Source organism: Euleptes europaea, chromosome 18 (genome assembly GCF_029931775.1).
Source record: "Euleptes europaea isolate rEulEur1 chromosome 18, rEulEur1.hap1, whole genome shotgun sequence".
Lineage (NCBI taxonomy): Eukaryota > Metazoa > Chordata > Lepidosauria > Squamata > Sphaerodactylidae > Euleptes > Euleptes europaea.
In genome coordinates this window covers 22,264,160-22,292,148 of record NC_079329.1, presented here as the reverse complement: position 1 = coordinate 22,292,148, position 27,989 = coordinate 22,264,160, and the positions used below count along the sequence as shown (strand labels likewise).

Sequence of the window (27,989 nt, the reverse complement as noted above, 5' to 3'; positions counted from 1 at the left end):
GCTCCCCTACATAAAGCATCGGTTGAATAACTGAGTCTTATAGCTCTAAAATTTTATCATCTGCTGCCTCTGAGGCCTGATCTTAATCCAGCTTGTAATTTTCTGTGCTTTTTTTTACAACATGGTCTCCTGCTCTTCCTTGAGGCCGGAGTGGCTTCCCAGTGATTGAAGGGACCCCCTTAAAGCTTTTAGGTTCTCCTCAAAGGCCTTCTGCGTAATCTCTTGGCTGGGAGACCCGGGCAGCGTGGGAGAACCTGGCGTGGATTCCAGGGAAGCCGTCGCAGCAGGGGTGAGATGTGGCAGCCAGTTCTTGGCCCCTAAAGGCAGGGCTACCGCTGTTGCTGAGGCTGTCCCCCAGCCGGCCACACTCAGACTTACGCTGTTGGTGACATGGGACACAAGCCCTCCGTAATAGTAGCTACCCGTGCTGGTCGCTCTGGTTTTCTGCTTGATGTCTAGTATCAGGTTTCTCCGGAAACGGGCTTTCTTAATTTCTGCTTGTACCTGGGGATGGAGACAGACCATCAAAGTGCCACGTCTTGGACCACGATTGGTGATAATCCTAGAGGTGATGCTGTGTTTGCGGCAGCAAAATGAAGCAGAGGTCAAGAGAAGAAGAGGAGTTGGTTTTTATATGTTCACTTTCTCTACCACTTAAGGAAGGATCAAATCAGCTTACAACCCCTTCCCCTCCCCACAACAGACACCCTGTGAGGTAGGTAGGGCTGAGAGAGCTCTAAGAGAGCTGTGACCTTGGGGCCACCCAGCTGGCTTCATGTGTGGAAGTGGGGAAACAAATCCAGTTCACCAGATTAGCCTCCACCGTTCATGTGGAGGAGTGGGGAATCAAACCTGGTTCTCCAGATAGAGTCCACCACTCCAAACCACCGCTCTTAACCACTACACCACGCTGACTCTCAGATCCTGGAGGTGCTGCTTGATTCCTTATTTAATTGGACAAGACGGGTGCCTGTTTTGGACCCAGCAACTGATCACAACAGCTCAAACCAACGGCTCATTCCTGATGTCTAACGTCCACCTTCCTTTTGGCATCTTCCTCCTAGCTTTGTTCCCACTAAGAAAGTTTCCTAAAATTCGATGCAGGTATAACTTGAGGAAAGAGCCCCGTGGCACAGAGTGGTAAGCTGCAATACTGCAATCAAAAGCTCTGCTCACAACCTGAGTTCAATCCCGACGGAAGTTGGTTTCAGGTAGCCGGCTCAAGGTTGACTCAGCCTTCCATCCTTCTGAGATCGGTAAAATGAGTACCCAGCTTGCTGGGGGTAAAGTGTAGACGGCTGGGGAAGGCAATGGCAAACCACCCCATAAACATAGTCTGCCTAGTAAACGTTGGGATGTGACGTCGCCCCATGGGTCAATAATGACCCGGTGCTTGCACAGGGGACTACCTATTACTTGAGAAAATTCCTTAGGTGGCATGCTATCTGTACCCTGAACTGATCTCCAGTGGCTTTCCTTTCCTCACAAGAAAGGTGAGAGATGCAGGTTACATGAGGGAAATCTGCCAGGGTACCGAGATGTAAACAGGACTGAATCTGAGCTGTAGCTGAGGAATCTTCTGTACAAGTATATTTAAACATAGGATGTGACGTAGCTAATGAGAATTATTGTGGAAAAACTTGTGTGTGGGGGGAACAATATTCTGGATACCCTGAGAACTTGTGAAGCAGGGCAAGCGTTTCTTTTCCAGACAATGTTTGGGTTGGGTAGGAGAGGACAGAGGGAATCTTGGGAGGCCTGGACTGACTTTTGGCAGGTATCACTCATTATTGTGTAAAACTACAATTAGCAGCCCATTTAAATCGGAGATTAGGAGGAGCAAAAGACACCTCCCAGAATCTGGTTTCTGGGAATATCTTCTATTTTAAAAGATTAACATATTGCAGTGAAATATGTACCCATTCCCCAGAAAGACAGCAGGGAATGAGATAGGTCACCACATCTCAAAAGATGAAGATCAGAATATAATTACACATAAACCCACATGCATCTCTGTGCAGAGGAAAAGGGGGAGCTGTATGGTCCTGCAGAAATCATACAGATGCATTCCCTCAGATGAGTGAAATCTGAACTTACCTCGCCATTGCAAAAGCAGTAAATAAAAGCCACAAAGAAACCCTGCCAGGAGAGATGAGAGAGCCGTTGATGAAAGAACAGTAGCAGCGGAAGTAGGTCAAAGCTGCATCTCACAGCCACAAAAACTCACCTGTAAAGAATTAAAGAGCATCTCGTAGTGCATCTGAATCTGCCAAAGGATGCTGAAGACATCTGTGTAAGGGATGGCCATAAACACCACATAATGGACACCAAAGAGGGGCATCAGTACCAGAGTGGATTTCAGGAGCTTACTGAAAGAAGAAAAACAAACAGTATAAACTGAGGCTGTCGTACTTTGGACATATTATGAGAAGACGAGTCACTGGAAAAGACAATCATGCTAGGAAAAGTTGAAGGCAGCAGGAAAAGAGGAAGACCCAGCAAGAGATGGATTGACTCTATAAAGGAAGCCATGGCCCTCAATTTGCAAGATCTGAGCAAGGCTGTTAAGGATAGGACACTTTGGAGGACATTGATTCATAGGGTCGCCATGAGTCGGAAACGACTTGACGGCACTTCACACACACACATGCCCCTTCTTAGCAGTTCCTTGGCTACAACATATGGAACAGTAAAAAAAAAAAAAGGCCGTATTGAGTGGTGACTAGACGTTTGCAGTGAATTTGGGCTTTGGGGGTGATAAAGGTAACGAGAGACTTCTAATAATGAGAAAATACAGCAGAGGGGAAAGCCAGCAAGGAAGTGACTGTATTTATTGGAAATATGTATATTCCACCTCATCTGGCTTACAAGATTTACACAAAGAGAATTTTCATGAGAAATCCTCTTGACCAAAGCTCTAAAAACGGCAGCCGTTGAGCTTCAGGTTGCATACCTGTACTGTTGGCGGGGGTCTAATTTTCCGGTATTTGTTTCCCACAGTTTGGATGCAAGGACTCTCACAATGTTGAGGAAGAGGAAGAAATTGACCTGTCAGCAACAACAAAAATAGCATTGTTTTGCCCTTCCTTTAAACATTTTTAAATCAATCGGTTTGCAAGGGTGTAACTCTGGTTCAAGAGCCTAATAGCGCAGAGTGGTAAGCTGCAGTACTGCAGTCCAAGCTCTGCTCACGACCTGAGTTCGATCCCGACGGAAGTTGGTTTCAGGTAGCCGGCACAAGGTTGACTCAGCCTTCCATCCTTCCGAGGTCGGTAAAATGAGTACCCAGCTTGCTGGGGGTAAAGGGAAGATGACTGGGGAAGGCACTGGCAAACCACCCCGTAAACAAAGAGGTTTATTGCACCAACAATTTACAGCATATTATCATCGTGCTCGGTGTGTGTGTTTTGGATGCGAATTCTTCATTTCAGATCGCACCGTGCCTGTTAAGACTGCTCCCAAGACGGTTTATTGTCATATCGCAAGGAGGAGCGTGGGGGAGCACTGCGTCATGTCTACGTCGCTGATGCTTCCCCGCCTCCCCTCCCCCTTTTCCCCCCACACATGCGCAATATTGTTGATCCGCAGGAGCGCTGTACTCCATTAAGAATTGCCTCATTTGCACTGCAGGGAAACCCTAATCACAACCTATGCAGGCATTTCCCCCCCCCCCAAAAAAAAACCCCAAAATGAGCTGTTCCTTGCACAGTGCTAATCACAGAGCTGCCATCTTTTCGGGTGTTGGTCCAACGATCTTGCATTTTTTCGTTGGGACGAGCACATTAAAAAAAATTTTTTTTGAGAGCAGGGAGGCACGCTCAACCCCGGCAGCGGGAGAAAGGGAGGAACAGGCGGGGAGAAACTTTGTGCTGGCAGGAGAGCCCTGACTTGTGTGTGTGTGTGTGCGGGCGCTCTCTCTATCCCTCAGTCTCTCTGCCTTCCTCCTCCTGCTGCTTCCCCCTCCCCCATCTGCTGCTCGCAGCAATTTCCCTACTTTTCCAGCCCTCGCCTTCCTCTGCATTCCTTCCCCCTCAAGCCCACGAACCGTTTACAAAATTCACTTCAAGGACATTCCATACGAGGGAAATGTTTGATTGGGACCCTGCACAAATAAAAATGGTTGATCTAATGTTCCAACGTTCCCGTGTTCCTTTGTAAGACCACAAGCACTTGGGGAGGGGGGGATTAAGTAACAATCATGATTGGTGGATGCAAATGAGAGGGAAGGGGGAAGGTGGGATGGGAGGAGAAAGGCTTTTCATTGGGTGTTGCAAAAAGAGGGGAGGAGAACTGAATAGCGTATGTAACTGAACGCACCCCTTGGATTGCCGGTTTTGAAACCACATAACGAAATACATTGTGGTATAGGCGTTTTGGGGAAAAACAGATGTCTGGCGCTTCCAAAGCATTTCCAAGCCGAAATGGGAGGTCTGAGGTGCGATCTAACCTGGACAACACGTTTTTTTAAATGTAGTATATACTGAGTGCGTTAGGCCCCAAAGTCTGCCTACAAAACGTCGGGATGTGACGTCACCCCGTGGGTCAGGAATGACCCGGTGCTTGCATGGGGGACCTTTACCTTTAACTTCGGTTTGGACTGCCAGTGAGCTGGGATTCTCATTCTTCCCCCTTTCTGTCCTGCCAAATTGGAGTTTCTTGTGAGTTTCTTTACAAAATCCTGGTTACAGCCGGCAGCAAAGTAAGGCAAATGTGGGCACTTGGGTGTGGCTATTGCAGATGGATATTGGAAAGTGTGCTCTCCCTACCCAGTAGCATTTGGGGCCTATTTTTTTCTCCCCTTCCCCGTTCACTCTGCACACCTTACCACGATTGCTGCTAAGATCGGGGTTTGGTAGATCCATTTCATGCGTCCAGCGCTGAGGTCCCAGCACCTGATGAAGAGAATCTGTAGTAAACAGAAAGGGCTATGACCACACACCATGCTGGACTTGACCTCTGTGGAATTCAAATTCGGTGTGCCCTGTTCCTTTAATGAGTCTCAACAAAGCACAGAATTTAGACTACTTTGCTAGCTACTGGAGACCAGGGTTGGCCAACAGTGTAGTTCTGAATTTGGGGATAGCTGAATTGTGTAAGCCAGAAGGAAGTTTAACATTTATATAGCACCTTAGAGAGTTCCAGATGATTCACATGCTATTTTTCCAACACTGAAGGATGGGGGAATCTGAGGCTGAGAAATGCTTTATCTATGGCCACCTAGTGAGTTCAAGCCAAATTTTGAACCCAGTAACTTCCAGATTCAGAGATGACACTAGTTCAGCCTTCATGCTTTCTGGGAATGAAAGGTTGTTACACAATAATTTATTTCTATGATCCATGGCATTGTACATAAGAACATAAGAAAAGCCATGCTGGATCAGACCAAGGCCCATCAAGTCCAGCAGTCTGTTCACACAGTGGCCAACCAGGTGCCTCTAGGTAGCCTGCAAACAAGACAACTGCAGCAGCACCATCCTGCCTGTGTTTCACAGCACCTAATATATTTGGCATGTTCCTCTGATCCTGGAGAGAATAGGTATGCATCATGACTAGTATCCATTTTCACTAGTAGCCATGAACACTCCCCTCTTAAAGCCTTCCAAGTTGTACCCCTTGGAGGTCCTCCCTAAACCCCATCCTACCCTGGTTCCGCCCCCAGATCTCCAGGAATCTCCTAACCTAGAGTTGGCAACCCTAGCTTAAAATGTTGCAACTCTGCTTAGTGTGGTTAGAAATGTTTAATTAGAAATTAGAAATGTTTATGGTCAGCATCGATGATAACTTGATAATAAGCAGATCGGGTTTATTTGGGAGGAGGATATTCTTTAAACCAGGATAAACAGCCGACCTTATTATGCCTCCATTATAGGGGGGTCTTTTTAGAGTGGTAAAAGTTTGTCTCAAGGTGGAAATGGTGAAGCGGTTGGCTCACATCCTTCTCATTGACCTATCCTGCCAATGCACAATGCAAATTTTCCAAAATACCCTTGAAGAGAAGAGTACGTACTGTGTATCTGCCAAAGATGCTCTGACACTGGCCCATATTGACACGAAGACAGCAGGCACCCCTCGAGGGAGGAAAAAAAAAAAGGGGGGAAGAGAGCAGAAAAATACCTGGGTTTCCAATGAGACCTTAAAGGACAGTGGGGAAAAAGCCCTGGCCTGGATAGCCCAGGCTAGCTCGCTCTCATCAGATCTCAGAGGCCAAGCAGGGTCAGCCCTGGCTAGGGTTGCCAGGTCCCTCTTCACCACCGGCGGGAGGTTTTTGGGGCAGAGCCTGAGAAGGGCGGGGATTGGGGAGGGGAGGGGCTTCAATGCCTTAGAGTCCAATTGCCAAAGCGGCCATTTTTCTCCAGGGTATCTGATCTCTATCGGCTGGAGATCAGTTGTATTAGGAGATCTGATACTAAATGGCAGTTGGCAACCCGAGCCCTGGCTAGTATTTGAATGGGAGACCTCCAAGGAATACCAGGGGTGTGACACGGAGGCAGGCAATGGCAAGCCCCCTCTGAACATCTCTTGGTTTGGAAACTCTCCAGGGTCGCCATGAGTCAGCTGTGACTTCACGGCACTTCCCGCCACCAAGAGGAAATGGTACTCAGTGACTACATGTGCTGTACGGTTCCCCAGATCCCCCACGCCAGAGGAACTATAGGCAAGTGTGGGAGAGGGAATGCTAACTACTGTGGCAAGGACCTCTCAAATACAGATGTGGGGGGTCTGTCCCTCAGTGCCTCTCTGGTTTGGCCCTTAGGTAGAAGAAGAGTTGGTTTTTATATGCCGACTTTCTCTACCACTTAAGGAAGAATCAAACTGGCTTACAATCTCCCTCCCTTCCCCTCCCCACAACAAATACCTTGTGAGGTAGGTGGGGCTGAGAGAGCTCTAAGAGCTGTGACTAGCCCAAGGTCACCCAACTAGCTTAATGTGTAGGAGTGGGGGAACCAACCCGGTTCACCAGATTAGCCTCCGCCGTTCATGCAGAGGAGTGGGGAATCAAACCTGGTTCTCCGGATCAGAGTCCACCGCTCCAAGCCACCACTCTTCAGCACTACACCACGCTATAGTAAAGTTTCTAGTCCTGGCTGAGGATCCCCACACAGATTATTTATTATCAGAACAGAAAGCAGAATGGAAACTGGACTAGGCTTACCCCAGCCAATGAGGGTAAGGACCCACAAGCAGCTTTTGTTTGAGAGGAAAGCCATGAAGATCAAACTGTGGAGGTAGAGACCTTCAACCAAGATCCAGTAGTGGTTGGTAGCCAAGAAATAGAGGAATACGGTTACAGCCACCTTGCAGCCTGCCTGAAAGGATGCAGAAAAACACAAGGCTGTCGATCTAGAGCATTTTTACTCCACCCTCTTCTTAATCAGCTAGGAGAAGAATATATGATTCTCCTGTCCTCATTTTATCCTCACAACAACACTGTGGGGTAGGTGAGGCGGAGGGAGACTGATTGGCCCTGAGGATCACCCAGTAATAATGGAGATTTGAATTCAAATCTCTCAGATCCTTAACCATTACACCACACTGGCTCTCAGTATCTGTGTGTGTTAAATGTCGTCAAGTCGTTCCCGACTCAAGGCGACCCTATGAATCAAAGTCCTCCAAAACGTCCTATCTTTAACAGCCTTGCTCAGGTCTTGCAAATTGAGGGCTGTGGCTTCCTTTATAGACTCAATCCATCTCTTGTTGGGTCTTCCTCTTTTCCTGCTGCCCTCAACTTTTCCTAGCATGATTGTCTTCTCCAGTGACTCTTGTCTTCTCATAAAGTGACCAAAGTAAGATAGCCTCAGTTTAGTCATTTTAGCTTCTAGGAAGAGTTCAGGCTTGATTTGATCTGTAACCCACTGATTTTTTTTTTTTTTGGCAGTCAAAGGTATCCATAACACTCTCCTCCAACACCACATTTCCAAGGAATCTACTTTCTTCCTATCTCCCTTCTTCATTGTCCAGCTTTCACACCCATACATAGTAATAGGGAATACGATGGCATGAATTAACTTGATCTTGGTTGCCTTTCCCCATATCAGTATCTACTTTCTATTATATGCCCACAACCAGCTAATCTAGGACTACTGATGCAATCTTCTTTGTCTAGCTTTTCAATCCCAACCCATTCTTCCTTTCTTGAGTTCCGTGTCTTAATCTTTTGCAAGATTTCAATTAGCTACTTAAGGAACTGGAACTGAAAAGTACGAACAGGCGGATAAGCAAATTCACGTCGCAGAGATCACCCAACTCTTGCAAAACTAGATCCCCCCCCCCTTGCAAAACTAGAACGCTGACATATCAAAAATGTTGCTGAGTGAAGCATATTGAGCCTGGTTAGTCGGAAGTCATAAAGGTCATTTCTGGCAGGCAGAAGGGAATTTCTGCCAGAAAGGGGGATGATTTTCACCTGTTCTTCCCTCACAGTCCAGATCATGCACCCTTTTGTTCCTGGGGTTCCCCTGAACCTCACAAACAGCAGTTTAGGAAATAGAGTGGGCTGCAGCGGGAGGTGAGAAATTTGTCAAGATGCAAGACATTGTTCTTGTTACCTTAAAAAATACCTGAGGCATATTTTCTGTGAAGTAGGCTTGCCAGCTTCAGGCTGGGAAAAACCTGGACATTTTGGGGCTGGAGCCTGAGGAGGGTGGGGTTCAGGGAGGGGCTTCAGGGAGGTATAATGCCATGGAGTCCAAAGTGGCCATTTCCGCCAGGTGAACTGATCTTTGTCAGCAGGAGATAGGTTTGCCAATCTCCAGGTACTAGCTGGAGAGCTCCTGCTTTTACAACTGATCTCCAGCCAATAGAGATCAGCTCACCGGGAGAAAATGGCTGCTTTGGCAATTGGACTCTATGGCATTGAAGTCCCTCCCCTCCCCAAACCCCGCCCTCCTCAGGCTCCACCCCAAAAACCTCCCACGGGTGGTGAAGAGGGACCTGGCAACTTTAGCTGGAGGTCAGCTGCAATCCCAGGAGATCTCTAGCCACCACCTGGAGGCTGGCAACCCTACTGTGAAGATTTAAAGCCAAGCATATCTGAATTCTAGTGGGTTAACAGAAGTGCTGTCTCTGCACTTGGACTCACCAGCTGGGCCTTCCTCGGTCCCCAAGAGAAGCTGAGCTCCTCAGTATTCCAGTCCCCGGTATGTGCTTTTTCTGGTCCCTCTGGGAGGGTGCTGGAATAGAGCACCACGTCCTTCACAAAGATGCTCATGGCTCGGCAGACGAAGGATGCAAAGAGGTGGAGATGGATGTAATTCCGAGTGCAGTGGAGTCGCCTAAAGACACCCGGAACCCATTGAACCCATGAACACATGAAGGTGCCTTATACTGAATCAGACCTTTGGACCATCCAAGTCAGTATTGTCTACTCAGACCGGCAGCAGCTCTCCAGGGTCCCAGGCTGAGGTCTTTCACATCCCCTACTTGCCTAGTCCCTTTAACTGGAGATGTCAGGGATTGAACCTGGGACCTTCTGCATGCCAAGCAGAGGCTCTTCCTCTGAGCCACGATACCTTCCCATGCAGGAGGAAAGGGCACAATGACTAGGGGGTACAAGTAAGAAGAAGAGCTGGTTTTTATACCCCGCTTTTCTCTACCTTTACGGAGTCTCAAAGCGGTTTACAATCTCCTTCTCTTCCCCTCCCTACAACAGACACCCTGTGAGGTAGGTGGGGCTGAGAGAGTTCTGAGAGAACTGTGACTGGCCCAAGGTCACCCAGCAGGCTGCATGTGGAGGAGTGGGGAATCGAACCCAGTTCACCAGATTAGAGTCTGCCACTTTTAACCACTACGCCATACTGGCTCTCAAGGGGGTGTCGGGAATACACACTGGTAAGAGGAACTGGTAAGAAAGCGGCCAAGGTATTACTCCCTCCCATCTTCCGCTTTACTCTCTGCAATGACCACACTACCGCCCATCTCTATGTGTCTTGCAAGACCTAAACTACCCCGACCCCATCTGCAGTGTGAAATAAATAAATAAATTTAAATGACTTTTTAATAGTCTCTCCCCTCATGCTATGCCAGTCATGGGACGCTAATGGCAGCCAGGAGTCTCTACAGCCCAGAACCTTTTTTCTGTGCCACAAATTCAGACCTGTGACATAATAAGGCAAGAGTTGCACTAAGCATGTACAGAGCGCCTTTCCTTATCCCTAAGTGCATTGCTACCTGATCCCATGTATCTGGGATTTGGTGGTGGCGCTTCCGAGTCAGAGTATGAGACCTCCATGCAGATTTGGAGCCTCAGCACACCTACCTTTGCAAAAGGAATTCTTTGCCAGGCAGCTGTGGAAGGGTTCTCTCTGGATATGGAAGGACGGGACAGAATCTGAATACAGTAAGGTTCCCCCCCCCCCTACTTACTTGAAATAGCAAAGGATGAACATGGCGACCACAAGGGAGGCAAGGGAGACAGAGTAGCCAATGGTATATATGATGTGCAGGCGGTCAAACACTTCCTAGGTGGGGGAAAGAGAGACGCATAGTTAACGCGTGGTTAAATTGTGGAACTCCCTGCCCCAGGATGTGGTGATGGCTGCCAGCTTGGAAGGCTTGAAGAGGGGAGTGGACATGTTCATGGAGAAGAGGGCTATTCATGGCTACTAGTCAAAATGGATACTAGTCGTGATGCATACCTCTTCTCTCCAGGAGCAGATGAGTATGCCTATTATTTTAGGCACTTTGGAACACAGGCAGGACGATGCTGCTGCATCTGTCTTGTTTGGGGGCTTCCTAGAGGCCCCTGGTGGGCCACTGTGTGAACAAACTGCTGGACTTGATGGGATGTCTGAGCCAGCATGGCCTCTCCTATGTTCTTAGAAATTCCTGTATTGAAGGTCTGTTCAAGACAGGTCTGCTAACAGATGGTGTGAGGTTTCTATTCTCTACCTCCATTGAAAATCTCTCAAAAAAGGAAACTCCAAGGCATTGATAGACCAAAAGGATAATGCACAGTTTTTGGGGGAATGGGAGGCATGGAGGATTTACTGTGAAAATGAATTTCAAATGGGGATGTTCAAAGGTTACTCGTTAATCTAATCCTTTTTTATGACTTCTTTTTTTATATAATCATATATTGATTTATTTGCCATAATGAAATATATGTTTTAATGAAATGCATTTATAACCTAAGTGATGTTAAATGAAGTGATTATATTTTAGGATATAAAATAATATCGGGATTAGTAATTTTATGCAAAAGAGACTACAATTTATTATTAGATGGAGGGGGTGAAGGGGGGGTCAAGGTTTGTTTATTTTAAGTAATAAGGTACGATCAACAACAATAGTTTTTTTTTATTTGTTAAAAAATTGATTGTTGAAATAATTCAGTGTAAGAACATAGAAAATTTTATATATATATATATATATATATAAAGGAGACTCCACAATCTCCTTACAGCCCTATATCTAGCCTAACCAGTAACCATGTCCTAGGAATTCCCTTCCCTGATGATCTCACCCCCAAATCTCCAGGAGTTTGCCAGCCTGGATCTGGCAACCCTACCCCCTCATCCCCCTGCTGGTGCCAGGGAGGATCAGGCAACCCTAGGAACTGATCTCTGTAGTCTGGAGATGAGCTGTAACTCCAGTGGATCCCCAGGTCTCACCTGGAGGCTGGCATCCCTAAACCCTACCTATATCATCTTCATGCGACAGTCTGTGAAGGCATTATGGAGTCTGCAGCTGGTGTAAAACATGGCTTGCTCACCTCCTGAGTGTGCCACAGAGGCTGCCTATCACGCCCTGTTGAGTTGGCTTTCTCAGGGTTGTCAGCTTCTACACAATTGAAAATGGTCAGCATGTTTCTTATTCTCGTGGTGAATCTTCCTTCTTTCTTTCTTTCTTTCTTTCTTTCTTTCTTTCTTTCTTTCTTTCTTTCTTTCTTTCTTTCTTTCTTTCTTTCTTTCTTTCTTTCTTTCTTTTTCTTCCTTTCTTCCTTTCTTCCTTTCTCCCTTTCTCCCTTTCTCCCTTCCTTTCTCCCTTTCTCCCTTTCTCCCTCCCTTCCTCCCCTCCCTTCCTCCCTCCCTTCCTTTCTTTCTCCCTTTCTCCCTTTCCTTCCTTCCTTCCTTCCTTCCTTCCTTCCTTCCTTCCTTCCTTCCTTCCTTCCTTCCTTCCTTCCTTTCTTCCTTTCTTCCTTCCTTCCTTCCCTCCCTTTCTTTCTTTCTTTCTTTCTTTCTTTCTTTCTTTCTTTCTTTCTTTCTTTCTTTCTTTCTTTCGTGTTTTGCAAGCACTTTGTGAATGTTGGGAGAGGGTAGTGGGTACCACCACAAAATGGCTGTTGAGACCAATCACAAAATGGTAGCCACATGATTTTAGCCAATTTCAAAATATGGGAGGGAGGGAGGGTTTGGAGGGTTTTTACTGAAATGCAGGTAATCGTTTACCTAAACTTGGTTCATGTTAAATAAAGGACGAAGAGAAGAGAAGAAAATGCCCTTCTCAGGTTTTTATTTTTGAAGGCAGGCTTCATTCCCAGGAGTTCAGATTCTGCTCAGAAAGGAATTGAGGTAAGAACCAAAGGGGAAAATTCAGAAAGTTTTTGCTAAAAGAAAGGTTATGTACAACTCCATTCTGACCTCTAGCGGTGCTAACTGTTAAAAGAGTTTGTTCACTTATGGCAAATAAGGTCTTATCAGCAAATTCTGGAAACCTGAGGGAAGACTGTTTTACCACGCCTTATACTGAAGCCAGAACTTTGGTCCAACTAGTTGTGACTGGATCTCAGGCAGAGAAAGATCTTTTCCAACATCTGGTACTCAAGATCCTTCAAATACTAAGGAGAGATCCAGGGACCTTTTGTTTGCAAAAGGATGCGGTTTACCATGGAGTCATGACCCCTCCTCTTCAAAACCCAAAAGCCTCTGTTTTCTTCTCTGATCCCCCTTCCCAGTTCCCTTTCCCTCATTAATTGTATCCAATAATTCAACCTTCTCTTTCTTCTGTTGTTCTGGTGCAAAGAATATGGCACATTCTGTATAGTTGGCCCATGTCTTGTTCGAGTTGGGTACCAAGTGCCAGTTCCCGTTGCCACTGCAGTATCGATAGGCATGACCTGAAATAAGAGGCAAGCAGAGTTTAACCATCGAAACCAGGCAAGGGGGAGTAGCTAGAAGGTGAGGGTTGCCAACCACCAGGTAGTTCAACCAAAATTCACACAGAAACCATATAATTAAGCAATCTCAATTATATTCCAATAAATCTATCCCCAACAAAGCATTGGGTATACAAAGCATCCAAAAAATAGTTACACATGACAGTATCACCAGATATGAGTTCACAGGTAAGTATATAAATATCGCATTCTAATATTATTTCTTTATTTCTTTTACAGCAATATGATCATTCATCAGATGTCAGACAGGTGAGGAAGACGGCCGTTTCGTTCTTCATCAGTTCCTCTACCTTAATATCTTAAGTTGGTGTAAACTCTCTGTCGTCTTACAAGTTACAATTCTAAACTCCCCTTGGGTAGAAAACTGGTCCTTCTGCCTAACCAGGCTAGTATGGTCAGTCAAAATTCAGAGGTTCCCTGTTGGGATAGCTAGACTAGTTCTGTTAGCAACCCTATAGAACAGGGGTTGGGAACCTTTTTTCTGCCAAGGGCCATTTGGATATTTATAACATCAAAATTATCAACTTAAAAATTAGCCTGCTATATTTAATCAAACATTTAGTCAAGAGGCATGACTGGAGACGGCTCTGAGGGTTAGGGTTAGGGCAACTCACTTTTGATCTCTGCCGTCTCCAGCTGGGCCCAAGAGATTCAGGCAGGGTAGCATCCTTCTGAGCTAGAGATCTGCCAGGACACATGAAGGGCCAGACCAAATGATTTCGTGGGCCTTATATGGCCCCTGGGCCTGACGTTCCCCACCCCTGCTATAGTGCAAAGCTAGCTTCTTTTCTTGGTGCAAAGCTAGCTTCTTTTTCAATGCAAATGGCCTCAGCATTGGAATACGTAAACATCAAATGCAAGAATACTTCTGTGCGTGTGCCGAGTTGCTTTCTTGGGCCAATAGCTACTTCTGTACTTGTGCCGAGTTGCTTTCTTGGGCCAATAGCCTGTTTGCCAGGGATGAACAGAGAGCTGATTTTTCAGTGAACTGTTCAGCTGTTCATTGACCGGTCCGTGGCTCTTTGGCAGGTTGCTTCACTGTATTCCTATCAGTGCAGTTGGCTTTTTGTGTATGTGCATTCTCACAAAGCCCAACGGAGTTCTACAGTCTCCTTTGCTGTGTCGCCGCTCTGCCCAACAGGCAATTGTTTAATAGACAGTCAAATCAGTCATTCATCATATAAATCAGTTGTAAATAAATGCTGTGCTTAAAAAAAACACCCTACCATTTGGTGTTCATTGAAGCAGTCCTTAGCAATGCAAATAACTGCCACTCTGTTTGGACTGGTATCATTCTTGCACATGCACAGTTTAAAAAATAACAATGCTGCAAACCTGTTTGTCGGGTTTTTGAGTCACTTGGTGACGAAATGTACAGATCCAGCAATTGGCTTACATTACAGAAGTGCCAGTGTGGTGTAGGGGTTAAGAGCGGTGGTTTGGAGCGGTGGAGTCTGATTTGGAGAACTGGGTTTGATTCCCCACTCCTCCACATGAAGCCAGCTGGGTGACCTTGGGCAAGTTACGGTTCTGTTAGAGCTCTCTCAGCCCCACCTACCTCACAGGGTGTCTTGTGGGGAGGGGAAGGGATGGCGATTGTAAGCCGGTTTGAATCTCTCTTAAGTGGTAGAGAAAGTTGGCATATAAAAACCAACTCTTCTTCTACTACTACATCTGATAGTCACTGCCGAACATGGTCCGTTCACAGGGATGCCAGGTCCCTCTTTGCCACTGGTGGGAGGTTTTGGGGGTGGAGCCTGAGGAGGACAGGGTTTGGGGAGGGGAGGGACTTCAATGCCATAGAGTCCAGTTGCCAAAGTGGCCATTTTCTCCAGGTGAACTGATCTCTATCGGCTGGAGAGCAGTTGTAATAGCAGGAGATCTCCAGCCACCACCTGGAGGTTACCACCTCAAAAAGAAGAACCTAGGTTGTTAGAATGATAGTGTTCTGTCATTCCAACCACCTGGAGGTTGGCAACCCTAGGAGGGGAGGGACTTCAATGCCATAGAGTCCAATTGCCAAAGTGGCCATTTTCTCCAGGTGAACTGATCTCTATCGGCTGGAGAGCAGTTGTAATAGCAGGAGATCTCCAGCCACCACCTGGAGGTTACCACCTCAAAAAGAAGAACCTAGGTTGTTAGAATGATAGTGTTCTGTCATTCCAACCACCTGGAGGTTGGCAACCCTAGGAGGGGAGGGACTTCAATGCCATAGAGTCCAATTGCCAAAGCAGCCATTTTCTCCAGGTGAACTGATCTCTATCGGCTGGAGATCAGTTGTAATAGCAGGAGATCTCCAGCTAGTACCTGGAGGTTGGCAGCCCTATCCGTTCAACTGTCAGACACATTTTGCTGTAAAATATATGGCATCCCTTCCAACAATGAGACATAATGTCATACTAGATGAGATGCTGGGAGATCAGCGCTCTCATTCTAACAGAGAAGCTGCCCTGGGGCTCAGTTCTTATCACGATCATGACAAGAGGGATGGAAAGGGGTCAAACTCTTCCCCTCCCCTTTGGCTTTGCTGATATGAAGTGACACCCCCATGCTGGCATAAAAGTGCAGGGTGTGTGTGGTTCAGTCAGTGAGCCCACATAAGCAGAAAAATCCTCGCCTGGCATGACACTAAGGGTTGCCAGCTCCGGGTTGGGAAATACCTGGAGATTTTGGGGGCGGAACCTGAGGAGGGCAGGTTTGCAGAGGGAAGGGGCTTCGATGCCGTAGAGTCCAATTGCCAAAGTGGCCATTTTCTCCAGGTGAACTGATCTCTATCGGCTGGAGATCAGTTTAATAGCAGGAGATCTCCAGCTAGTACCTGGAGGTTGGCAACCCTAACCGAGATCTTCAGGGGAAAGGCAAACAGGCATTCTAAATTGAAGCAGAACTGGTTTTGACATATCTTTACTGCATTCCAAGGCACTGTTTCCCAGGGTAGGGTTATTTGGGAGGTGTCTCGTTCTTCATGTTTTCTTGAATAAAGGTACATGTGTTCAAACCGCTTCCATCATATGTGGAATGTCTCTGTCTTTCTTCATCTATCCGATGTCAAGAAATCTTTAGAGTTCCTGCTTGTTAACAGAACCATCCTTTCCAAAAGTTCCTTAGTTCGGAGCAATGACAATTAAACAGGCTTTAAGCTGGTTTACCTTAGACAAGTAGACAATTGAGCCATGGTGACTGGCCTAGCTTGTTGGGAAGCCAAGGGGGCAATTTCTCAAAAGGGGTGTTACACGCCCTTTTTGGACCACCATACTCTAGAATGTGAGTTGTATCCGCACAGGTTCATTGATCCCATTATTAGTGGGCTGCCCCAGATCTCTGAGAAAACAACGTCTAGCGTTCCTCCTATCAGACACAATAGCTAGCTTATCTGCTAGCGTGGCCAGATTTGCTTGGTTAGCAACGAAAATAAGGCAAAGATCGCTTAAGTCTATGCAGTAGTCGAAGAAATTGAGAATGCGTAGAATTGTTTCTGATATGCTTATTTTACCAAGCTTTTGCTATTATTAAGCATTCCAATTTTAATAATATACAGCTTTCGTTCTTTGATATTAATTAGCTATGTACCTCTGCACTTTTTTTACATTTTAAGCATTTCAATTTTAATTGTATTTTGTACTTGTTTTATTCTATATTATTCAGTAATGTAAACTCAATTTGTTTGATGGTCTATGGCTGCAAATAAAATGATTGATGATGACTATTCAACATTTAAAAGGAAAAAAAAGAGTTGTTCCCAGGGGCACCTGGCAATTCTATCACCACCCCAAGACCATGAGATAAAAACCTGGTTGCCCAGATTCCTGCCATCTAATGAACTCCCCAACTATCAGAAGCATACAGTGATGGTTGAGAGAACATACATACCATCATGGTTGAAGTCATAGACATAGTCTGGACATGAGACTGCCACCAGTTCATTTGAGAAGCTTTCTGGCCAGCAGATAATTCCGTCCCACTCAGGCAAGCAATTCTCATCTAACGAAGAAATAAAAAGTGTCAATACTTTATATAGCAGGGTGTTGATCAGGAAAAGATAACCTTACAATGCATTCCTGAGATCTAAGGGTGAAAGCCCTTAGGAAATCAGGAAGGCGCCGCGCCAGTGTACGGGCCCCCCGCGCCAGCATCCGACCAACTAATGCTGGCATTAGTGGGCCGAACACCAGCCACCTTTTAGGTGGTATATCTCCCATGCAACCCTATTAGGGTTGCACGGATTTTTTATGCCAGGAGGAGGCAGCGCAGCCGTGTTGCCACTTAAGCCCGGTGCAGGCATTCCTCTCAGGAATGCACTGTTGGTTAATGAAACTGAGACTTAGAGGAGTGTTGAGGCATCAAGGGTATTCATTTGGGTCTTCAACACATTCCATCCCTTCCCACAATTTCTCTCTAGTGTGCTTTGGTGATGAGCAGGTTATCAGTGACTGCTACCAGATGTTGAGGGTTTGGGACTTTTTACAGATATCCTGTGGGTGGGTGTGGGTGTGTTAAGAGCCTTCAAGTCGCTTCCGAGTCGACTCATGGCGACCCTATGAATGAAAGTCCTCCAAAATGTCCTATCTTTTTTGACAACCTTCCTTTATTGAGTCAATCAATCTCTTGTTGGGTCTTCCACTTTTCCTGCTGCCCTCAACTTTTCCTAGCATGACTGTCTTTTCCAGTGACTCTTGTCATCTTATGACGCGACCAAAATACGATAGCCGCAGTTTAGTCATTTTAGCTTCTAGGGTCAGTTCAGGCTTGATTTGATCTATAACCCATTGATTTGGTTTTTTTGGTAGCCCTCGGAATCCGCAACACTCTCCTCCAACACCACATTCAAAGGAATCTATTTTCTTCCTATCAGCTTTCTTCACTGTCCAGCTTTCACACCCATACATAGTAATAGGGAATACGATGGCATGAATTAATCTAGTCTTGGTGGCCAGTGACACATCCTTACACTTCATTAATGTATACATAGAGGAGGAGCAGAATAATGGTAGCAAGCTCTGCCTCCCCACACTTGTTTGCATTCATCTGTGTAGAGCTTATGAGCATATGGCTCTTTTCACACAACCGGGAAACCTTGCAGGTTATATACTCATAGGCACACAGCTGCAATCCAAGCATGATTGCCAGCAAAGGAAGACCTGCTAACCCAATAGTATATCAAGCTCTCTCGTTTATATTTTTGGAGGGTAGCCATGTTGGTCTGCAGTAGAACAACTAGATTAGAGTCCAGTAGCACCTCAGAGACCAAAGGGAGCTTTGACTCTCAAAAGCTTATACCCCCAAAATCTTGGCCTCTAAGGTGCTATTGGACCCTAATCTAGTTTCTCGTTTATATTTCCCTTCCATTGCCCTTCTTTTGTGTATCTTTAGACTGTAACCATCTTTCTTTATTGATAAAAGTCGCTTTAGAAGATGATTGTCGGGAAAGTGGGATATAATTTGAAACAAATGTGTCGACAGGATAGCAAGGTATAAATCTGTTACAATATTTTGGAGATGGGTGGGTGGCAGGAAATAGTTAAATTGAGGCACTCCCTGCCCCAGCATGTGGTGATGGCTGCCAGCTTGGAAAGCTTTAAGAGTGGACATGTTCATGGAGGAGACGGCTATCCATGGCTACTAGTCAAAATGGATGCTAGTCATGATGCATACCTATTCTCTCCAGGATCAGAGGAGCAGCATTCCTTAATATGTTAGGTGCTTTGGAACGCATGCAGGATGCTGCTGCAGTAATCTTGCTTGTGGGCTTCCTAGAGGCACCTGGTTGGCCAATGTGTGAACACACTGCTGTACTTTATGGGCCTCGGTCTGATCCAGCATGGCCTTTCTTATGTTCTTAAATACCATACAGTAGTGCTTTCCAAATTTCAGGTAACTGAGGCAAGCTTTTCTCTCTGAATTAAAATTACAATCACTTTCTATTTTCAGCGGGGGGATATTTAACTAGGTTCATGTTTTTTCTTGGTTCTATGGGATGCTTTTTAGAAAAAACCTTGTTTCTATTCCAAGTAATAGAAACATAGGAAAACCAGGTACCTTTCACGCTCCCCTGCTGGGCAGTTATCTGCCTGTGACATTTTGCTTTTGCTTTGTCTAGCAAATAAATCTGTTCTTCTTTGGTCAGCACATCATCTGTGTCCACCTGCCGGAAGAGAAAAAGAGGAGATCAGGCTCAGGGAAGAGGGGAGTGGGAGATGGAGGGGACTGTGCCAAAACTGTGCCCAAGGTCACCCAGCTGGCTTCATGTGTAGGAGTGGGGGAACCAACCTGGTTCACCAGATGAGCTCCCACTGTTCACGTGGAGGAGTGGGGAATCAAACCCAGTCCATTGCTCCAAACCACCACTCTTAACCACTACACCATGCTGGCAATCAGCATAGAGAGGGGAGGTTGCAATCCAGTGATATATGGAATTTGAAATTACGTATGTACATTTTTATTCTGCCCTTCCTCCACAGAGCTCAGGGTGGTGTACATGGTTCTCGCTTCCTACCTTCTCAACAACCCTGCGAGGGAGGTTTGACTGAGACAGTGACATTCCCAAGGTCAACCAGCAAGCTTCCATGGCACAGTCGAGATTCAAACCTGGCTCTTCCAGTTCCTAGTCCAACACTCTTATGGGAAGAACAAACTGAGTTGCTTAGGCTTTAGCTAACCACTGCACTGAATTAAGTATCTGAGGCCTGCCCATCTTGCCATGCCCCAAACTGAACACAGCCCTTGGCCCATATATTGTGCTCCGCAACTGACTTGATAATCCACATCTTCGACAGTCCCAAGCAAGATGCAAAAAAAGAAGCTCTATCAACAGAGTTGAAAATCCATTGTTTGAGATCTCTGTTCTTAATAAGCTGTTGCCGATGCCTTTCCTCCTCAACTTAAGTAATTCATAATGTAGGAGAGCTTTCACCTTAATGTGATATAATGCTCTCCCGTCGGCACTGACAGAAGGTAAATATAAAAAGTTCCCCTTCCAGGAACTCATATGTAGCTGCCAGGATGGTAGTATAGAGACAACAGAACATGTGATATGGCCTTTCAACTAGCCAAAATGGGTAGTATCAATTCTTGCCGAATTTGATTGTAAATCCTGCAATCAAATATCACATGTTCTGTTGTGTCTATACTACCATCCTGGCAGTGATGGTTGAGAGATCATACGTACCATCATGGTTGAAGTCATAGACATAGTCTGGACATGAGACTGCCACCAGTTCATTTGAGAAGCTTTCCGGCCAGCAGATAATTCTGCCCACTCAGGCAAGCAATTCTCATTTCAGAGAGGAATAATGAGATAACTTATAAAGTCACCAAATACGCAAGGTTAGGTATTAAGCATAGAATAACTTGGTCTAATTCGGATAAGGGAAGTGGAATATATCACTGAATGGGTAATATTAAATAAATATTTAATTTTATTGTAAACGTTTAATCCTAATACTGTTTTATGAATTGCTATATTTCATCCTTTTAATCATGTTAATTAATTTGAATATTTGCTTTGCTGTTCAATGACGGTAATACATTTAAAAAGAAGCTCTATTGTCTATCACATAGGGCTAGCAGCTCTCCTTTGACTTGCCAGATGACAGATTGTACATGACTTTTGAGCAGCTGCATATTTGTACAGCGATATAGAACACATCGTTTTTGTGTGTGCTTTCAAATGCATCGGTATAGCAAAACGTTAAAAGAAAGGGCAGAAACGTGACGGGAGAACAGATAACGGCCAAGCCATCAGAGCGGAAATTGAGATGAAATGGGAACCCAGCAAAGGCCCCTTAATGGCTGGCCCAGGTATACAAGTCCTCTTGGCAACATCCGATGATCATAAACTATGTCCGAAGGCTATGAGATCGCCCGACATCTTCCAGGGACAGGCTCATTTCCCTTGCAAAGATTTGTCAGGAAATGGGGGCAGCTTCAAGAGATAAAACGGGACATCGAGAAACAATGAAAACAGGTCCAGGTATTGACAGCTGCAATTAAATTGCCAATCTGCACAGAACGTTTTGTGAGAGCTGATAAAGTTTTCTCAATAATGAAATTTCCATCACTGCGGCGGGCGTTGGAGGGAAAGGGAACATGGCCCGATGAAGCCCTGGATGCAAAAGGGGTGATCTAATCAGGGATAAGACAGCCAAATATTGGTTTTAAACGTTTTTAAAGAGTTTTGGAGGCAGCAGGAAAAGAGGAAAACCCAACAAGAGATGAATTGACTCAGTAAAGGAAGCCCCAGCCCTCAGTTTGCAAGATCTGAGCAAGGCCGTCAAAGATAGGACATTTTGGAGGACTTTGATTCATAGGGTCACCATGAGTCGGAAGCGACTTGACGGCACTTAACACATGCAAAGAGTTTCTATTGCTGTGTCTTTTCAGACGGCGTCCCAGACCAACATATAACCATATGTGTTATGTGCCGTCAAGTTCTTCCCACTTATGACAGCCCTATGAATTAAAGATCCATCGTTACCAGCCTTGCACGGGCCTTGCAAACTGAGGACGGTGGCTTCCTTTACCAAGTCAATCTGTCTCATGATGGATCTCCCTCTTTTCCCTAGAGAGTCCTTTTTATAGGTCTTATATGAATCCTGCCTTATTCCCATTTATAAACTGTTTTTTTTAAAAGTAATTTCTTTAAAGTAAAAACGAGCAAGGAACAGCCAGATAACCAAATGCATCCAGCAGAGGTTTGAAATAGACAAGATCCGAGTGGTGGTAATGCAAACATTCACCATAGGTTAGCGCTGTTTAGTAGGAGAAGAACATACAGTAAGATTCTAGTAACACAGGGGTCCGAGGCAGGCAATGGCAAATCACCTCTGTTAGCCTCTTGCCTTAGGGTTGCCAGCTCTGGGTTGGGAAATTCCTGGAGATTTAGGGAGTGAAGTCTGGGGACAGTGGGATTTGGGGAGGGGAGGGACCTCAGCAGGCTATAATGCCACAGAGTTCACCTTCTAAAGTGGCCAGTGTCTCCAAGGGAACTGATCTCTTCCATCTGGAGATCAGTTGCAACCCTAGGAGATCTCCAGCCACCACCTGGAGGTTGCAATAAAGAATAGCAGTAGGCTCAGCAGTCTAATAACAAATCAGAACACAATCCAGGTAGAATTCTGAATCAACAAGATATATTCAAACAACGCTCCTAAGGAGCCAATATCACTAAGCAAGAAGGATACAAAATTACAATATTACAATGATTACAAAAGGTGAACAAGCATCAGAAACAGCTGACAGCCAACAGAAGCTCAACAAAGTTGTTAAGGAGTGGAACTGCTCACTCCAAAACACAAATGGCTTGGCTTGTCGCAGATTGCTTGGTAGTATCAGGCATGGGTGATATAACCCCATGAGAGAAGCAACCTGTCTGGGGAGCAGATGAGCTATTGCTGATTATAGATTGAAAATTCAAGCTGCTTTGGCTGAAGAAGCCACTTTTACGTGGCGAAAGAGCTGTGAATACCTGGGATGGCATTTCCTTGATCACCTATGCCTGATACTATCCGCCCTCCCCAGGCTCTGCCCCCAAAACCTCCTGCCAGTGGCGAGGAGGGACCTGACAACCCTACCCTGTAATAACACAAAATGGGGTCTGTGATGATAACACACAGTCTTTGGACCTCAACGCTCAGATAGGCCATTGTGCAAAACATTGCAGAGGGGGGCCTTGTGAGATTCAAATATGCAGAATTGGAAACCAGTTTTTTTAAGCTGCCCAGTAAAATATGAGCTAGGTGTTTAGAATCTTGCTGTCCTAAAAATCACCATTCTCCAGGAAAAGGGAGACTGCTGAATTAGGATTTGTCAAGAAGTTTGATACCATTTCCCAAGGACTGGGGATTTCTCAGTCATTACAGGTGTGAACTGACTTAGCAAAGCTAAGGAAATTGCGTTATCCCCCAACTACTGCTTTGGTGAATGGTCTGTGTACTTTTCTTCATTACATTTGAATTTTACCACATTACATCTCACCTTGTATTTCATGCATTGCATGCCCCTTTGACCCTGCTGTTTAAACTTTACTTTCTTCATAACCTCATATATAAATGTCTGCCTAAGCAGGAACCTATTCCCTGCATCTCATGAAGCGTCTACGAAACTATCTGCTAGAAGAAAAACTACCGGTAGTTAGTTTTTCTGGTGTCACAAGACTCTGGTTTATTTTTTACTACCAACATGTGTCAGAAGAAAATAAATTTCCATGAGTGTTCTGTCTTTTTTTTTTTTTCATAACTGGAAATTGCTAAAAATGTTGCACCAGTACAAAGAACATGCAAACAGGATGGAAATAGGAGCCCAAGATGGTTGAAGTTTCTAAATACACGCCATCTTCCTCTTTCAGTACCACAGACAGGAAACAATCATTAGGGGAGGGGCTGTGGCTGAGTGGTAGAGTATCTTCTTGGCTTGCAGAAGGTCCCAGGTTCAATCCCCGGCATCTCCAGTGAAAGGGAGTAGGCAGGAAGACCCCTGCCTGAGACCCTGGAGAGCCGCTGCCAGTCTGAGTATTCAATACTGACTTGGATGGACCAAGGGTCTGATTCAGTATAAGGCAGCTTTATGCGTTTAGGTGTTCATTTCTCAGCTGAGAACAGCACAGGGTCTCCTCTTCTTCAATCAGCCTCTGCACAAAGTTCCTATAGCCCAGTTCGAGGGTCTGAGCCAGAAGACATCCTAAGAGTGCTGTGACTGCTTCCTGTCTAAAGCTAAATTCAGAGAGCCAGGCTGAAATTGGAGTGGTGGAGGGGGTATTGCTTGGGACTAACAGAGCAACCCCTGACCTGGATGGCCCAGGCTAGCCTGATCCTGTCAGATCTCAGAAGTTAAGCAGGGTCGGTCCTGGCTAGTAACTGGATGGGAGACCACCAAAGAATACCAGGGTCGTTATGAAGAGAAAGGCAATGGTAAACTACCTCTGTTAGTCTCATGCCTTGAAAACCCTGCTGGGTTGCCATAAATTGGCTGAGACTTGACGGCACTTTATGCACACACCACTGCAACCCTAAGCAGAGTTACAACCTGCCAAATCCACTGACTGCTCAGTTCTGCATTAGTAATCATCCAGTGGTGATTCTTGGCTTTTAAACTGCTGGGAAGCCCCATTGTCTCAGACCTTTTCTTTATTCTTTACTTCATTTATGCCCTGCCTTTCTCCTCAATGGGGACCCAAAGTGGCTTGTGTCGTTCTCCTCTCTTCCAGTTTATTCTCACAACAACCTTGCAAGGTAGGTTAGGCTGAGAGTGCAAAACTGGCCCAAGGTCACCCAGCAAGTTTCTGAGGCCAAATGGGAATTTGAACAGGGGTCTCCTGGATCCTTGTCCGACACTCTAACCACTACACCACGCTGGTTCATAATATACATAAATAATCTAGAAAGCTCTTTGAAAGGTGGTGGAGGGTAGATCTGGGATGCCTAAGAGACATCCATTGCAGCCCCTGGGGTGAAAAGAGGCGCCAAATATTCTCCTGTGATACATTTCAGTGTTCTGAGCCAACCTGCAGGATTCCTACACCAGCTTGTTATTCTCGTCACTATCCTACTACCTCTCTGCCTGGGAGTTGCAGACCACCCTGCGAAGAACAAGCCGCCTCTTGTCTTGCTCGGCTTTTGACAGCCTCGTGTTAAGCAACAGAAGGCGAGCAATGTGAACCATGAGGAACGAGAACTGATGCAACCCTCAAAACCTGGTTTGCATTCAAGCCTTCCCTTAATGGAGACTACCCTGGTGAATTTGCATTCACAGCTGGTCGGAAATTCTCCACCATTGATTATATGCTAGTCTGTGAGTCTTTATTAGCCATGGTTGGAAAATTTCAAGCATCACCTTACCTAGAGGGAGATCATTTCCCCCTCTCAACGATTATAATTGTACCAATATGGCAATTACAATGTAAATTACACTACCCAATATCTGTCACAGCCACAGGACATATGGGCTGTCGGGCCAAATGGACACCAGAGCTGGACCAAAAGGTTTAAAAGGCCCTAGCATCTGAAAGTATGCAAAAATACAATATAGTCTTGTCGGGTTTGGAATCGGGCCCAGACCCTTTGAGCACTTATCAAAATCTAGTATAAGGTAAAAGTCCCCTGTGCAAGCACCAGGTCATTCCTGACCCATGGGGTGACGTCACATCCTGACGTTTCCTAGGCAGACTTTTGTTTGCGGGGTGGTTTGCCAGTGCCTTCCCCAGTCATCTTCCCTTTACCCCCAGCAAGCTGGGTACTCATTTGACCGACCTCGGAAGGATGGAAGGTTGAGTCAACCTTGAGCCGGCTACCTGAAACCAACTTCTGTTGGGATCGAACTCAGGTCGTGAGCAGACCTTTTGACTGCAGCACTGCAGCTTAACACTCTGCGCCACAGGGCTCCTCCATCAAAATCTAGTACAAGACCTTAAACCCCTCTTGATGTCCAATAATGGCGCAAATGCAAAAAAAGAAAGGGGGGCTTTTTCTCTAAATCTTGGTTCAACAAAGAATGTCTAGAGGCCAAAAGGGCTGTAATTGTAGCCTGCATTCAAGCACATGTGCTGGAATATGTTCCCATCCGCACCCCCTTCATCTTGGGCAGTCATCTTTTGACTGCACGTTTCTGCGTTATTCTGACATGAGGACCTCCTCAAGTGGAGAGCCAGCATGGTATAGTGGTTTGGAGTGGACTCTAATCTGGAGAACCGGGTTTGATCCCCCACTCCTCCACGTGAGCGGTGGATGCTAATCTGGTGGACCGGGTTGGTTTCCCACTCCTACGCATGAAGCCAGCTGGGTGACCTTGGGCTAGTCACAGTTCTCTTAGAGCTCTCTCAGCCCCACCTACCTCACACAGTGTCTGTTGTGGGGAGGGGGAAGGGAAGGTCTAGGTATACAAATGGAAAGTGGGAGGGGGGAGATCTAGGTATACAAATGGACGTTCCTGTGTTGAAATTATTAGGGACATTATTAGGGAATTCCTCAGCTGAAATTATTAGGGAAAGCCATTCCTGAAAGCCATTCCAGAGTCACTGGAAAAGACAAATCATGCTAGGAAAAATTGAAGGCAGCAGGAAAAGAGGAAGACCCAACAAGAGATGGATTGGCTCTATAAAGGAAGCCACGACCCTCAATTTGCAAGATCTGAGCAAGGCTGTTAAAGATAGGACATTTTGGAGGACTTTGATTCATAGGGTCGCCATGAGTCGGAAGCGACTTGACAGCACTTGACCCACACACACATTCTGGATTAGAGAAGTCCACAAATGCATTACAATCCCTGTGCCAGAAAAGTGCAAACAAAAAACACAGACTCAGAATTGATTGTCTGTGTGCATATTTCGTAGAGAGGAGAAAAGTCTGTTTTGATAGAATTGTGAGGAGTGAGCAGATCGCTGTATTCATTCCAGCTCCCCTCTCACACAGTTCAATCCAAATATTTTTATTATATGGGTGACCAAGTCTCTCATGGGTTTTTGTGTTGCATGAATAACTCCAGCACTACATCAGTCATGGAAAGATTCCCCTTGGAACCACCACCAACTGCCCCTTCCTCAAAATATACAGGTGGTTCTCTTTTCTGGGAAGAAAAACAGGCTCGCCAAATGACCAAGAAAGTTAATCTTGTTTTCCAGAGCTGTTCAAGACTTGATCACGCCATCAAACATTCCAGCCCTTTCTGTGCCGGTCCAGAGGTTTTTGAGAAAGAGAAAGAAACACAGCTGGGAGGGAGAAATTTTTGCATTTCTCTTGTTGGGTCACTGCTCGGTCAGGAGATTTGAGGACAGGAACTGTCCCTCTAGCATAGACAATCATAGAGTTGGAAGGGATCACCAGGGCCATCTAGTCCAAAGCTCCTTAAACTGTGGGTCGCGACCCCATATGGGGTGGCGTAACTGAATGTGGGGGTTGCAAAAATTCGGCAACAGTACACATACAGAATACATTTCTTTATGATTCATTATCATTAAATGTTTGATTTGTATACCTATTTTATATACCTATATACCCAGGGTCGTGTAAAAATTTATCAGGCAAATAGGGGTCGCGAGTGGAAAAGGTTTAAGAAGCCCTGATCTAGTCCAACCCCCTGCACAATGCAGGGAATCCACAACTACTTCCCCCCACACCCCCAGTGACCCCTACTCCATGCCCAGAAGATGGCCAAGATGCCCTCCCTCTCATGATCTGCCTAAGGTCATAGAATCAGCATTGCTGACAGATGGCCATTTGGCCTCTGCTTAAAAACCTCCAGGGAAGGAGGGCTTACCACCTCCCGAGGAAGCCTGTTCCACTGAGGAACTGCTCTGTTAGAAAGTTTTTCCTAATGTCTAGACGGAAACTCTTTTGATATAATTTCAGCCCATTGGTTCTGGTCTGACCTTCTGGGGTAACAGAAAACAACTCGGCACCCTTCTCTATATGACAGCCCTTCAAGTACTTGAAGATGGTTATCATATCACCTCTCAGTCTTCTCCTCTTCAGGCTAACAATGAGGATGGAGGATGCAGAATGCACAGCTCAAGACTTATATATCATCCACTGAAATTGATGGGATTTGCACCAGAACTCTTGCACAAGTTTTTTTGGGGGGCTTTTGCAGGACATGCCCCCAACACCAAGACTGTGAACCGGGCCAATGAACACAAACTGAAAAAACAACTTACCAAAGCCCCAACCAAATTCAGAAGGGAGAAGCAGAGGACGGCTGGCATCACGCTTCCTGCCTGGGCCAAGACCTCCATGGTTCTCAGAGATTTGATGCTGTCCAAAGTGGAAGCGAGTTCTAATTATGCCAGGCTGAGTTCAGCCCTTAAGAACCACTCACTCCATGCTCATCGATGCAATCCTCATATTCATCTGATGGAGGTACTGGGTGTCCGAGCTCATCGTCTCCCAGC

General features: G+C 45.8%; 1 protein-coding gene across 1 annotated transcript; it reads right to left on the bottom strand.

The window, feature by feature from the left end:
* Positions 1-114: 114 nt before the first annotated feature.
* Positions 115-27,833, bottom strand: LOC130489589 (parathyroid hormone/parathyroid hormone-related peptide receptor-like). Its single transcript, XM_056863348.1, has 13 exons — positions 27,756-27,833; positions 19,151-19,256; positions 16,985-17,095; positions 12,930-13,054; positions 10,363-10,457; positions 9,080-9,272; positions 7,154-7,307; positions 6,008-6,068; positions 4,826-4,892; positions 2,954-3,048; positions 2,228-2,369; positions 2,098-2,139; positions 115-504 (listed from the first exon to the last, which is right to left on the bottom strand). Exons 1-13 carry the CDS (start codon positions 27,831-27,833, stop codon positions 115-117), a joined length of 1,659 nt encoding a protein of 552 aa, XP_056719326.1.
* Between the last annotated feature and the right edge of the window lie 156 nt (positions 27,834-27,989).